The sequence below is a fragment of the Cydia pomonella genome, unplaced genomic scaffold (genome assembly GCF_033807575.1).
Source record: "Cydia pomonella isolate Wapato2018A unplaced genomic scaffold, ilCydPomo1 PGA_scaffold_178, whole genome shotgun sequence".
Taxonomy (NCBI): Eukaryota; Metazoa; Arthropoda; class Insecta; order Lepidoptera; family Tortricidae; genus Cydia; species Cydia pomonella.
Genome location: NW_026907820.1, coordinates 202,747 through 216,443, shown reverse-complemented (window position 1 = coordinate 216,443; position 13,697 = coordinate 202,747). Strand labels below are relative to the sequence as shown.

Below are 13,697 nucleotides of genomic sequence, written 5' to 3'. Positions count from 1 at the left end.
TGGGATATCTTGCTTATTAGCAGTGGATTGATGTTCATACATTTTAGCAACAAATAGTAACGAAAAAAAATTCCATAATACCTGTGTGTATTCCTATTCTAAGTTTAAGAGTTTCATTTGGTCTGTGCGAAATTTTGTGACTTTTGACAGCGTTCAACAATTCCAACGCCATCGACGCGATTTCACCCACGTGCTTATCGTTGTTTCTGATTGGTAAACCTGATACCTGAAAAAAAATCTAGTTGAAAAGCAGGTCGTCGCGTTATCAACGTAATTATATGTGAAATATTAAGTGCTAAGTTCCTTATTAATCATAGAAATTATAAAACACGTACCACCATGTAAGCGTCGCCTATAGTTTCCACTTTATAGACGTCGTAGCCTCTAATAATTCTGTCGAACACGGTGTACAGGTCATTGAGGAAGTTGACGACCTGCAGCGGCGTGCTCTCCGCGGACATGGCGGTGAACCCGACGATGTCACTAAAGTAGATCGTCACAGAGTCGAAGGATTCCGGCTCCACGCCTTCACCCGTCGTCAGTCGTCGCGCAACGGACCTGCAATAAATACCCACACATATTACAACAGAGCGCAATCGATATAAACTTAACTATATCGCAAAACGATCTTCAAATATTTCAAGCCAATCCGTGAATAAATCCGTGCGAACAACCTACAAAAAGTGAATTAATTGCGATGTTAGCGTCAATCGATACTTACTACATTAGTGTCAGAATCTACGTTCACTCGACTATTTAACTATGAGGCAAGGCCAATAGGCAATTTTAAAAATAAAATTGATTGCTAGACTAAATACCATGCCAATTTACGGAGCTATTTTAATACTAAATTAACCTAAGTCCTGTTCAGAGAGAAGAAAAACGCCATCACCGAACACGACGCTCGAAAAACCGCCACAAAACCCAAAGCAAGCTCTACTACTACTCAAACTGTGTTAGAACAAGCGAGACCGCCTGCTGAGGCAGGGCATCTGCGAACCGACCAACTACCAGTAGGGAGTTAATTACCTCAAGACATTTTCACGACATTTCTATAATGGATTCAACCTCCACATCTGGAAAAGAACACAAGTACAACAAAGTGAATACATTTACAATTTTTATACAATAATGTACCACGGTTTACATCAAGTCCATGTCTTGGGTAGGGAACCTTGGCTATGTATTTGTATTTGGTCCGTTGAGGGTACTAATAAAGGTGGTTTGCCGAGATCTAGGATTATGCACAGAGCTTTTCATCACGATTATTTAATTTCTACTTATATGTTGAGGGTGAATTAAAGAAAATTTAAAAGCTTTCAAAAATGTGTAAACCATTGGTATTTAAACCACTTGAGCTAAGAAACAAAACCACAAAAATTCTAATTTAAATATACCACACATAACAAAACGAAGCATTTATATTTCATAAAAGACGTCACTATTCTTATATACATTTATATGAATTGCTAATCACAAAATAATTTAAAATATTCACTAAAGAAAATACAACAAGTCAGAGTGTCAGTATTTGTTCCAATGAGTATCTTCCTTATCCTGTTATCGCCATCCTGTTAGTTTTACTATTTTGAAACGCAGTTATGAAAATTCACTTTTCCCATAATAATTGACATCAGTGAGACAAGTGTTTTTATATTTAATTATACTCAATTGAACATGATAACTACTTAAATGTGAAGTAAAGTAAATGATGAATGAATCCAAATATCAGGTAACTGGACAAAATGTAAACCAGTGTGCACACTAAAGCCGCCGCCAATCGTCAGAGTTTCACACCCCTGCTTCAGCTTGTTGTATTTGCGTTTTTCTTCACTTTCTCGTTTACAGCAATTTATTAGTAACTCGTAATGATGGCTTATATCTAACCAGGTAGTAGTTTACATGCACACATTAAATTAACACAATTAGTGAAGCTGGGTTAACATAGTATGGAAGTTGACATTAGAACTTGATGTCGTGGACATTACTGTTTGGTAATAATCGTAAGGGATAATAGAAAATGTATCCATGTTGTACCTACCCAATAAATAAAGAAAAGGTATAAGGTATTGCGATACATACTTTGGTAGCATTCTATGTAATAAATCTTCCGTCTTCTGCTTCTCTTCAAACAATAGCCTCGTTCTCTCATTGACTAGTTCTTCTAAATTATTAGCGTACTTCTCCATCATGTCCATCATTTGGTCCATTATATTCCTAGACCTGAGAAATGAATACAATGTTATTAATGTATATACAAACGTTCATAATTGAACACATGGACTTTATGGAATTTGATTGTACCTAAATGATTCGTAAGTGTTTGAATTAGGTAATGTATTTTTTTAATTGTGGTTACAATTTGGTGCCGTGACCAGGATAGCTGTCAGTATAAACGTGTAAAATATATCAGCTATATTGACGAGCACGTTGGGATATTGGAGACATTGCTAGGACCTTTTTTAAAGGGGCCTGTTGACGCATTTTTTTAACCGCCGACGCAAAAAGATATGTTTATTTATTTATTTAAACTTTATTGCACAATCAAAGAAAAATGTACAAATGGCGGACTTAATGCCAAAAGGCATATGTTTGACGCCAATGTCTGTCTCTCTGAGGCATCGTAGCTCTTCAACGGATGGGCCGATTAACATGCGTTTTTTCTACGTAAAAGCGGTAATTCTTAGCTATGTTTCATGAAAATCCATCCAGCAGTTTAAAATGAGTTTTGTTGGCATATGGCGTGGGTTTTTTTTTTTATTGTACATTTAACAGTTATACTAAATCTAGTCTCTTTGTCATATTTCAAGCACTAAAGTACTCACGCACTAAAGTACGGCTTCCGACGTGAGCGTTACAAATCTACACACAAAAAACAGAGTGACTACATAGCTAGACGTACTTGCCGGACTTCATCTTCTTGAGCCGGTTACGCAACGTGACGAAGTCTGGTCTTGCAGCCGGTTCCTCGGCCCAACAGTCCTGCATGGTCTGCAGCACGTAATCGTCAGCCACGCCGACCAGGGCGCTCGTGTCGGGCCGGAACACCTCCTCGCCCTCAGTTCGGCCTCGCTTCACGCGTTCCACTATTTCTGTGTAGACAAGTAAATAGTTTGTAAATGACATCATCTTATTCAGTTACGTAACATTTAAAGATGCAAGAGAAATCTACAGGACGCACTAAGCTGTGGGATGAGATTTTTTTAATCCAGTCCTTAACCACAAGGATACTCCTGTGCCTTTGAATGCCACAAGGGCATTATTACTAAGCCTAACATCTGACCGTAATAGTACATTACGATACAAGTGCGAAAAATAGGAAATTCGAAACGAGTGGCGATAAATTAAAACACGACCGAAGGGAGTGTTTTAAATCGACACGAGTTGCGAATTACCTATTCGCACATGTATCGTACAACGTTTTACAGTACATATGGCCCTTTAAATGTTCGACACAGTAACGTAATATGCTGCTTTTCGCACTAGTGCTATAAAGTAGCCCCATATGTACTGTAAAGATTTCTTTAAGGCTCTTGTCATGTAATGGGAACTTATAAAACGAGGCGCCGATGTTATTTGATTTTTCTAAAGTATTATTGCTTCGAGAAGCGCTGGATCAGGATAAGTTGCGTGTCTTTGTTTCGGAAACTCAGCTGCCAAGTTACCTTTGGGATCTAGGCTATTGCCAAACGGCCCTTTACGAGCGATGATCTCGTACAGTATGATGCCGAATGCATACACGTCGCCCTTCTGCGTGCCGCCCACTGTGCCGTTTGGGTCGTCCAACTCCCGAAGCAGCTCTGGTGACTTCCACAACAAACCTGCATCACGTAAGTTTTATTACAGTACAAATCAAATAAACGTTGTGCCATGAAAACAATACCCATTCGGGCAATTGATTCCTGTTGAACGAGTCATGACGACTTGTCTAACAGGTATCAATTGCCATAATAGCGTGGCAATGGTGCAAATGTGATGGGGATCTTTACACAATATGACGTTTTCATGCAAGTCGGCGTACATAAAAATAACTAGAGGAGTTAAGTTTTTTGACATACTTAATTTAGAAGTAATCATAGCAGTACAATGTTACTTTACCTCTGTAATATTGATGATCACCCATGAAACCAACTTCCGCAGAGTACCTCAATTCATGAAGACCAAAGTCAGTGACCTGTAAAATATATAATTTACAGAACACGGCAAAAGATAAAATGTATTATTTAATTCATGTATCAAACGCGAAGTGAAGTATTACCTGTAGCATCCATCTTGAAGTAACTACACAATTCGAGGATTTGAGATTTCCGTGAAACACTAATGGAGAATTATGAATAAACGTCATACCCTGAAATTAACACATTTATAATGATTAAAATAGGGTTTTAACATGTCATAAATAAAAAAGATCAAAATTATTGAAAGTTATACTTCACCTTTATGAGATCATGTACTAATGATGATATGAACATTTGGTCCAATTTTATATCCTCATTTTCAATTATATCCTGAAACAATACAAGTATATATATTAAGGACCGATGTTACAACTTCTTCCCACACGATATCGAAAACAAGGGTCATATACGACGCAATGACAAATAGCTATCGGATTTTTCATGCGTACATACACTGATTGCAACTGCAGATTTTGTTGATAGCCCTGCAAATTAATTTCTATGCAGGGCAGTCGACTATCTCTACAGCTGACTATATTTGTCCAGCATACTATATCGCAGCTTTTGTTATACAACTGTGAAAAGCTTAAATATAGGGAACGTACAAGAACTGCAGGGGGCAGCTTAGGAGCCCCCCTGTCAAGTTATCGATTTGGGTCTCAATGCGGCAGATCCTCCAACGCGCAAAGAAAGCGTGCATGAGCTCTAGGAGGCAGCACCTGAAGCGTGAAGCGTCAAAGTCAGGTTTGTTATGGATTTAGGTCACAAGTGGCAGACCCTCGAAAGTGCACGGTCCTGTATGGGGTGGCTGTACTTACATACAAGCTCCCCTTGGCACAGTAGTCGGTGACGAGCAGCACGCGCAGCGGCTCCACCACGGCGCCGATGAACGAGTTGAGGTTGTCGTGCCGCAGCTCGCGCAGCAGCCGCATCTCCTTCATCACGTCACGCGGAATGTCCTGCCGAGTCACGTCATTAATATTACTTACGTACACAGTATTCGTTATGTACAACTCAAATCAAATGAGAGTCCAAGCAATTCGATCATTCCATACAGTAGTTACATTCCTTATTGATGGTAGCGCCTAAGTAAGACGGGCCCCGAGTTTAGCTGTTGGATGTATATCAGACAGATATCAGATATAAGTTGTAATAATACTTCAACTAAAATATTGCTGGATACGAAAAATATCAAAGGTTGAAAGCAAGGCTCGAGAAACCGGTTAAATTTCCAAACCATTATCATGTACTTGGCGCTAAACCTTTTAATTTTGGTTTCACTCGAAAAACCGTTATTTTACCGGTATTTTAAAAACCGGTTCCGAGCCTCGGTTGAAAAAGCATTATAAATAATACAGTGATTTTACCGTGACGTGCAATAACCATAACTAAATAAATAACTTCTAATTCTAGGTATGTATTAAAGACACTATGTTATACTTTAACTTAAGAGATGCAATTACATATTTGTCTTAAAATGTAAAGTAAATAAGAACATATAATAAAAATTAGATAAACCACATGCATGCGATAAAGACATATCACCAATTTTCTCTATTTAAGGAGCATGAAAATAGCCCGTTCTTAAATTCATTATTCTAATTTTATTCATAGCGGCGGGCTTAGGTGGGAACGAAAGGTCGGATTGCTATTTCTCGCTCCCACCTATGACCGCCGTTCGCACGCTAACACGTGCCATACAATATAATTGGTTTACGCAGGTCTTATCTACGATTATATGATATGCATGTTTTCATGCGTATCAGATTACTACTGTAAAATACTGGCAAACTTTGACAGTATCATAGAGTAATATACACCAATAAGCGGTCCATTAGTAAAACTAATGTCATCACATCCCTTAATATATTTTTCTACCCGTGGACTGTAATGGTTGAATTAAGATTTCGTATACCAAACTATAATTACGTACTTTTCATGCACATGTCACTGTCTGTTAACTCTGCCATTTCATGTGATGTTGAATAAAAATGTTCTGTCTATCCATGGGATCCCAACTCAACTATTATTATTCATTATATCACGATTGTATAAAATACTATTTATTCTGTAGGAATATTTCTGCCTTTTAATAAGTGAATAATAAACATTTTACTGTACAAAAAACGATAGGTTACGGCAGATAGTATAAAGGCAAACTTATCCCTATTAGTAGTAACTTTCGTATAAATTCACGACATAATTACATAAATTACGTCATCAGAAATGACACCAAAGTTCCGTTCCATAGACATAAAAATCAAGAAAGAAATCAAGAATGACCTTACTTTCTTTTTGGAGAACTTCAACTCCTTAATCCTAACAACGTTGCCCCTGTACTGAGCAGTCTCCGCGAATATCTGAGGGCAGCATCGGCTCTCGCACGATATACCGCTCGCTAAACTTAACTGAAACAAAACAACATGTGCATCACTGATTTTCAATGAAAATCAATGAAACCATTAAGGTTTTCACGAACCAAATTTTGAGTAAGAAGATTGCTTGACCAACATTCAACAGTCAAAATGCTGAACTTGTCACTGATTATTACAGAATTATAGATTTTATTTGATTAAATCACTTCATTTAGGTCAGCTTTGAGAAAATGATTAAGTATCCCATCAAAAACATTTTCATGTAAAATGTGGCTAAGACGAGACCATAAGGCTCGCACTGTCAAAAAGTCATCAGATTTCTTGTAAAATACCGAATTAAATAATCGTATGGTCTAGAAAAGAACGTTTCAATTTTAATGACACGTATATATATTTCCTCCCCGAAAATGGATGCTAATATTTAAAAGGACATTGAGCAGCTATCCATCATTTATGAATAATTGGCAATTGAACTAGAAATCAATAGTGTAAGTGATAAGACATTTATTGTATTAAAACGGACGAAACAATCAATGAAACCGTTCTCACTGATTTAGTTTAACATTTACTGAAGTCATTGGTACTATAGGTAAGGCCATGGGCCTTAGAAGGTTAAGTCTCAATTACATCAAGGCTCTAGAGTCTAGACATACCTTACTAGGTGACCAGACTAATCCACTGCCATAATATCCATTGATATCCTGCGAATCTATCTTCCAGAGTAGACCCTCTATCTCCTGCTCGATCTTCCACTTGCGGTAAATGCTAATGGTAACGACTAGAGTACAGAATAGCGTGACGGCCAGCGTCCCGGCGACCACTAGGGCAGTGATCTGGGAGTCGTCTTTGGGACACTTCTCGTTCAGGAAACCACACGAGGGCTCATCCTCGGGTTTCACGTTGTCGGGCCAGTCGATTTGGATGCGCGGGTTCGTTTTGTATTCCTGAAATTATGGAAATAGGTCTATTTAGAGACACGTATGAAGATATTTTAGTAGTTTTTTTTTTGGGGCTAGTAAGGTATGTAGTTTCAACTTGCATTTTTAGTAGACATTAAAACATTGAAAATCAACATCAACAACTGGAATGGAAGTTCAAGTTAAGATTAATGGCATAGTCTGCTCATAGACATATTTCATGTTATGACTGTTGAATATACATTTGACAGTTCGTTTTAATGGGACTACGCGAACCAACAATGTAAACATTCAGTTGTTTGGGCGTAGTGTCCTGGATATACCACGGCTTATTAGGTATGCCCAAGAGACAATTCATTAGGAATGTACCTTTAATTATTTAGCATTAATTATATTAGTACATTACAGATGAGAGTATCTCCATTTACGCGTAATTAATCAAATGTGAGGTCACCTAGTCAAATTATCAATCTCAGAAGTTAATACATACATAAATTATCGGGCATAGAGAGTTGGAGACAGGCATATCAAGAACATATTTATTTTTACATCACTTTAAAAATAATTAATATCATCTATTATTTTTATTTTCACTCGAAATAGTTTGTTACTTTGGCATCCGTTACACGAACGTTGTACATGGAGCGCCTCTGATACCAGAGCGAAATACATTCCAGAATCATGTATACTCTACACACTAAACTCCATTTGACCTATAACTCCAACTTCACTGTTACGTCAGGGATGAAGCTAGGCGTCGTCTGCTGTGGCTAGCCAACCGACTCTTGAACGCCAATACTGAGGCGCCTCGGCTTCGACGGCTTAACCGTTAGCTCCACTGCTGGGCACAGATTATGGGAGCAATCTAAGGAAAGGGTTAGGGTTATAATTATACTGACAGGGAACTCGCGGCTGCTCTGCTGGAAGTGCCCGACGGGGATCATGCTGTAGGTGCAGTTGACGTCGTCGTCGCTGAGGTTGCTGGCCGAGCGCGCCTTGAACGCGAGCACCGAGAAGTTACCCTCGGAGTCAGCGCGTTCGTCGAGACGAATCATCATTCCGGAGACACCTGCAGTCATTCGTCAATACTACATATGTATAGTAATCCTTTTCCGTGATGATTTTAAGAGGGATTGCCACAATTAGTTTCATGGAATACTAGTTTAAAGATTACAAACTTAGACGCGTCTTAGTGAGAACAAGGATCCATTAACTACAATCTCTAACTCTGGTGACAATAAGCAAGGTTAATTTTACGCACTATTAGAGTTTGATATTGATTGCATTGAATATGTTTCAAGTTTAGCTACTACATTTGTATCCAAAATATTTTCATCTAAGTATATGCTGATGGCATCACTGATTTAAATGATAATGGTATTTTTTGAAAATTTTTTTTTAGGATTGGACCAACACGGTCTCTAGGTAGACTAGATAACTTACTTTTATATGGCGTCGACTCGATCATTTTTGATACTATTCGTGAACCGTTCCTGGCAATGGTCATCACCTTCTCATATGTCAGATTCTTCTCCTCCTTCAATAGTTTATCCAACGCCTTCGCGTAAAGTTTCACAGAGTCGTACAAGTATGCGGCGTAAATGGAAACGAACTGTAAAACGAAAACAATATTATTAAATTGATTATTAATTTTATGATCCAGATAAAAAAGTGGTACTATATGTCGAAGCATAACTAAGTTATCTAAGTGCACAACATTTGGTAGACTGTTTGACATTTGTTCTGCTTTGTCATAAATAAAAAAAATGTTACAATTTTGTGTAGACCTTTTTGCACCCATAAGCATTAAACATAGTTTACTATGTTTAATGCTTATGGGTGCAAAAAGCGCCAACTTAAAAAAAATATGAAAATAATTAGTTCCATAAAATTGGTTGTGGCAGTGTTTGAAACGCTCCACGACCCGCCCCAAAAAGGTTGATAAAGAAACGCGTTCTATAGAGGTACATCTTTGACTGTATAGATATCTGATTATTCGATAGATCCGTTTAATCAAGATAATATTCAAAATTACCTTCGTAAATTTATTTCCAAATATGGTCGGTAATCCCAAATCGAACGGTTTCATTGTGTTGTACTTCCGGACTCTATTTGTAAACGTTTCATATGAACTGTCTGGCTCGGAGGAAACTACCACTAGTAACGATTGCGCGCGCTTTTTGAACTCGCTTGTGAATACGTGTTCGCAACCGGGCTGTGATCCCCGGTCCTCGGTCTCTGAAAGTAAACATATGTTACCATAAAGATACTGAAACTTACTACTAACGAATTTCCTGTACCACCATTCTTTATTATTTAATTATAAAGAAATGTAGTATCACACTCACTTTAACGCATAGCTGTATCCTGAAGTCATGCTAAAACTATAGCCAGCAGCTATTATATCATTGAACAATTGTTAATAGACATGCGTAGATATACCTAAGCAGAAGAAAAATAAAGACTTACTGATTAAATACTTCATAGCTTCTTTAGGAGAATAAGTTATCATATCGACGAATATGACCATGTACTGGCCATTAACAAATAACTGTAAAGATTCCATGGCTTGCATCATGTCAATTAACCCCGACGTTGATCCCAAAAACACGTATACTGAAACATGAATAGACAATAGTTATTTGTTTTACAAGGGGGTAAAGTTGTTGTTTAACTGCTGCGCTAGTGCTAATATTGAAACCCGAGCAAGCGAAAGATTCCAAAATTGAACCACGAGCGTAACGAGTGGCTCGAAAAGTGGAATCTTGAGCGTTGCGAGGGTTTTAAGGCACGAGGGTTAAACAAACTTTGCCTCCAAGTGAAACACAACATTTTTCACCACACCAACGCGAGGAAAATATTAACTATGAAATACCAAAAAAAACAAACCAAATCAAATCCAAATGAACTTAATTAAAAATGTATCATCCAAAATCATCATTTAAAAGTCAATTCTACCAGCTAACATAAGGAAACGACTCAAAATTTGCATCTGATTACTTTGCCCCATGTGGATAAAATGCAACTTTCTCATTAGTTTTTGAACAATCAAGAGGGCCTTTACCAGTTGGTGTGGTGAAAACATTTTTAATACTATTTCGAACAGTGGCGTTAATTATTACATACAGATGTTTGAATTGACGCACTAAAGTTTGCTTATAAACAGACAGTTAACACTTGGACGATGGTACGCAAATATTTTTAGACAAAGAATGGAGAATTTATGACTCACTTGCAAATTCACAGAGAAAGATTATTAAATTTAAATTTAACACCACTGCCACATGTTTGCAACAATGTAATCCTACATATTGACTGCAATGATTAACTATAGGTATTAACATTATTTAAGTCCAGATTGTCCCCGAACTATTAATTATTTATTAAGTTAGCTTTAAAATGCATTTAATGTGGCTATGAGTACATTGAGTAGTATGGGGCAGTACTAACCAAGTAACACATAACATCATGGACAGTCTCGGAGAAGACTAAGTCATTACTGTAAATTTCGTTTTTAAAAAGGCGGCGGAAGCCATTTTGGTGACGTCGTTGCTTTTTCTTGTATTTAAATAAGTATACTCACTCCTGGTCCTATTCTTGGTGTCCTGTATGAACTGGTACCAGAACCCGGGCGCGCAGCAGGCCATCTTCTCAGAGCAGCATTTGAAGCCCTCGATGACCGGCCGCTGGTGGTTGACGGTCATGTTGTTCTTCTTGGCGTGGTTCTCTAGCGTCAGCGCTACTGTCACCCACGACTCCTCGTACACTATGCTGAACTTGTTCCAACGGTAGTAGCGTAGTAGCGCCATTACTGATTTAGTAGCCTAATAAAGAAAATGGGGCGTTAACTGGGTGAACAGACTGGAAATTAAACCCTGTCGACTCTGTGGCTTGATTACCAAGCTAATGTTTTAACCATCCAGTGATTGAGTAGTCAAAACTCAAAGTTTACAAAAAATTTGTCGTTAATAAGAGTAAGTAATTAACATAGCAATAATACTCGCAATAATATATTTCAACAAACAGCTTTCCAGTTCAAAAGGACATTCATACTCTGTCAATAATTTTGTGAGTTGTGTGTTTACCTGGGTGTCTGGAGGTTCCAATCTGGCAAAGTTAGGCATGGTTGAAGTTTGATAGTCGGAACATTTCTGAAAATAAAACGGATTATGAAATGCTCATATACTTTATAGATAATATACCTACGCAAGATAGAGTTTAGAGGTTTATAATAGCCTCCTTTTTAAGTCGGTTTTAAAACACGGATAGAAAACTTATTAGTTGTTACGTTTATTGACGGATAAACGTAATGTGTTTACCAAATCATATAGAAGGACCTAAGCAGAGTCTACGTTTACATGTCTGTAAAACTCATTAACTCACTATTTACTCGTAAACGGTTAGTTATACTACTCGTAGCTAGGCGAAGCCAAATTTACACGCACTGTGATTATAGTCGATTCCATCGAGACGTCAGTTATATATCCATCACCCTGTCACTTCCGTGTCACTCCTTTACTAAATTGAAATAATACAATAGAAAAATTAAATAATTTGGCGTAAAAACATGACATAAGGACAACAAAGTAAATGATGACACGTACACCAAATAGGGTGCCGCTCAGCATAAGCCGTGTCTGTTAAACACGGCACTAGTTTTCAGGGCACCTATAATTAAAAATTAAAACAGAAACAGAACAGAATAGAAATAAAGAAAGAGATAGTTTACAAATATTCATCTTGGACTATGTCCGCTTAGTTATAAAACCTGTTAAGTTACGAGTACTTTTTAAGGTTGTAATTAAAAAAAAGGTAACGGATTTGCAGTTTCTGATTGGTGGCGGTAAATTGTTCCAACACTTCGTTGCAGCATATCGGAAGCATGTGACTACTTACATAAGAGATCATGGGCAAGTTGACGGACTGCGCCACGATGGCTTCCGTGTTGCAGCGGCCCTCGGGCCCGAAGAACGCGGCGACACCCGAGCAACTCATGTGTGTAAGTAGTCGCGTCGCCGTCACCGTGTCACCGCGGGTATCGTTCCACTCCAGTAAAAGTTCCACGTCCGGCAGGATTATGTCTTGGTTGTTGATCTGCACAAACACAATTATAAGAAAAATTACGTCATGAAAGTCTTTCTGACATAGGCAATAAAATATGACTTTGGTATGTGTTGTCAAAGTTTTTTTTAGTGCATGGTCTGCATGTATCAAAATGTATGTGTATCAAACGCCCATGCAAAGTTATTTTTTTATTGAGCGGGACATATGGCAAGTTAGTGTTATAAATTTGAGGACCTTAACCTTAATTCCATGACTTTTAAATGAAGATTTAGAATTATAAATATTTAATAACGTTAATTTAGGATTTTATTTGGTTTGATTTTGTTTCATGTATTCAGTTAGTATTTTCTTCACGTTTGTGTTTCACTCGGTGACACATTTTGTTTAACCCTTGTTGCACAGCCTTGAAACCCTCGCAACGCTTAAGATTCCACTTTAGGAGTCGCTACGCTCGTTATGCTCGGGTGTCAATATTAGCACGAGTGGTTAAGTTACTTTTCATATCTGTCGTACCTTTCACTAAAATTTAATGTTTAAGTAAATTATTCGGTCTAGTTATACATACGTTTGTGGCAATCATTACTACGTACTACCTACCTAAGGAATATATGTACTTGAAAAACTCAAGGAAAATGTTAACGTTTAACGATAGTGTTACTTATTGTTAATTTTCAATTCCCTCTGGTTTTATATCGATAACGAGACTCCCTATGGGGCTGTAAACGTAACTCTTTCTCTAAAAGTTGCCTCATGTTGACAAGTAAATACGTAGCTATCGATGTTCATGAATTGCCGGGAATAAGCAATAATCAACGTTGATACTACATAGTAAATAAATAATAATATTTATAACATTATAATTGCATTCTAGGAAGCCTATTTAGCGGTTTCAGTTAATTTTATGATATAATTATCAGGGTCATAAGGGCGAACAGTTGTTTTTTTATTTATTTTGCCCACAAAGAAATTTGTAGGTATAATTGAAAATAAATATTACGTAACTAAATATGCAATGATCTCTTTCACTGCTAAGTGCGTAATCAAAGTTCTGATACAACTTCATGTATTTGCAGAGGCATTAACAAACCAGATGTTTGAAACATGCAAATAATTTCTCCTGTAAGTACCTATATCTGTTACAATACTTTCGTTTCTTCGACTAT

General features: G+C 37.5%; 1 protein-coding gene across 4 annotated transcripts in view; it reads right to left on the bottom strand.

Moving 5' to 3' along the window:
- Window positions 1-13,697, bottom strand: part of LOC133533551 (receptor-type guanylate cyclase Gyc76C-like) — a 45,902-nt gene that overhangs the window by 7,769 nt on the left and 24,436 nt on the right. For all 4 annotated transcript variants that reach the window (XM_061872542.1, XM_061872541.1, XM_061872543.1 and 1 more), the window contains exons 4-21: window positions 12,367-12,564; window positions 11,556-11,621; window positions 11,054-11,294; window positions 9,940-10,086; window positions 9,506-9,708; window positions 8,914-9,082; window positions 8,370-8,539; window positions 7,207-7,497; window positions 6,467-6,586; window positions 4,997-5,137; window positions 4,437-4,508; window positions 4,259-4,348; window positions 4,099-4,174; window positions 3,666-3,821; window positions 2,903-3,092; window positions 2,083-2,223; window positions 336-558; window positions 82-226 (exon numbers count right to left, since the gene is read on the bottom strand). In XM_061872542.1, the coding sequence (XP_061728526.1) occupies window positions 82-226; window positions 336-558; window positions 2,083-2,223; window positions 2,903-3,092; window positions 3,666-3,821; window positions 4,099-4,174; window positions 4,259-4,348; window positions 4,437-4,508; window positions 4,997-5,137; window positions 6,467-6,586; window positions 7,207-7,497; window positions 8,370-8,539; window positions 8,914-9,082; window positions 9,506-9,708; window positions 9,940-10,086; window positions 11,054-11,294; window positions 11,556-11,621; window positions 12,367-12,564 (2,839 nt within the window). The remainder of the gene's footprint in view (window positions 1-81; window positions 227-335; window positions 559-2,082; window positions 2,224-2,902; window positions 3,093-3,665; window positions 3,822-4,098; window positions 4,175-4,258; window positions 4,349-4,436; window positions 4,509-4,996; window positions 5,138-6,466; window positions 6,587-7,206; window positions 7,498-8,369; window positions 8,540-8,913; window positions 9,083-9,505; window positions 9,709-9,939; window positions 10,087-11,053; window positions 11,295-11,555; window positions 11,622-12,366; window positions 12,565-13,697) is intronic.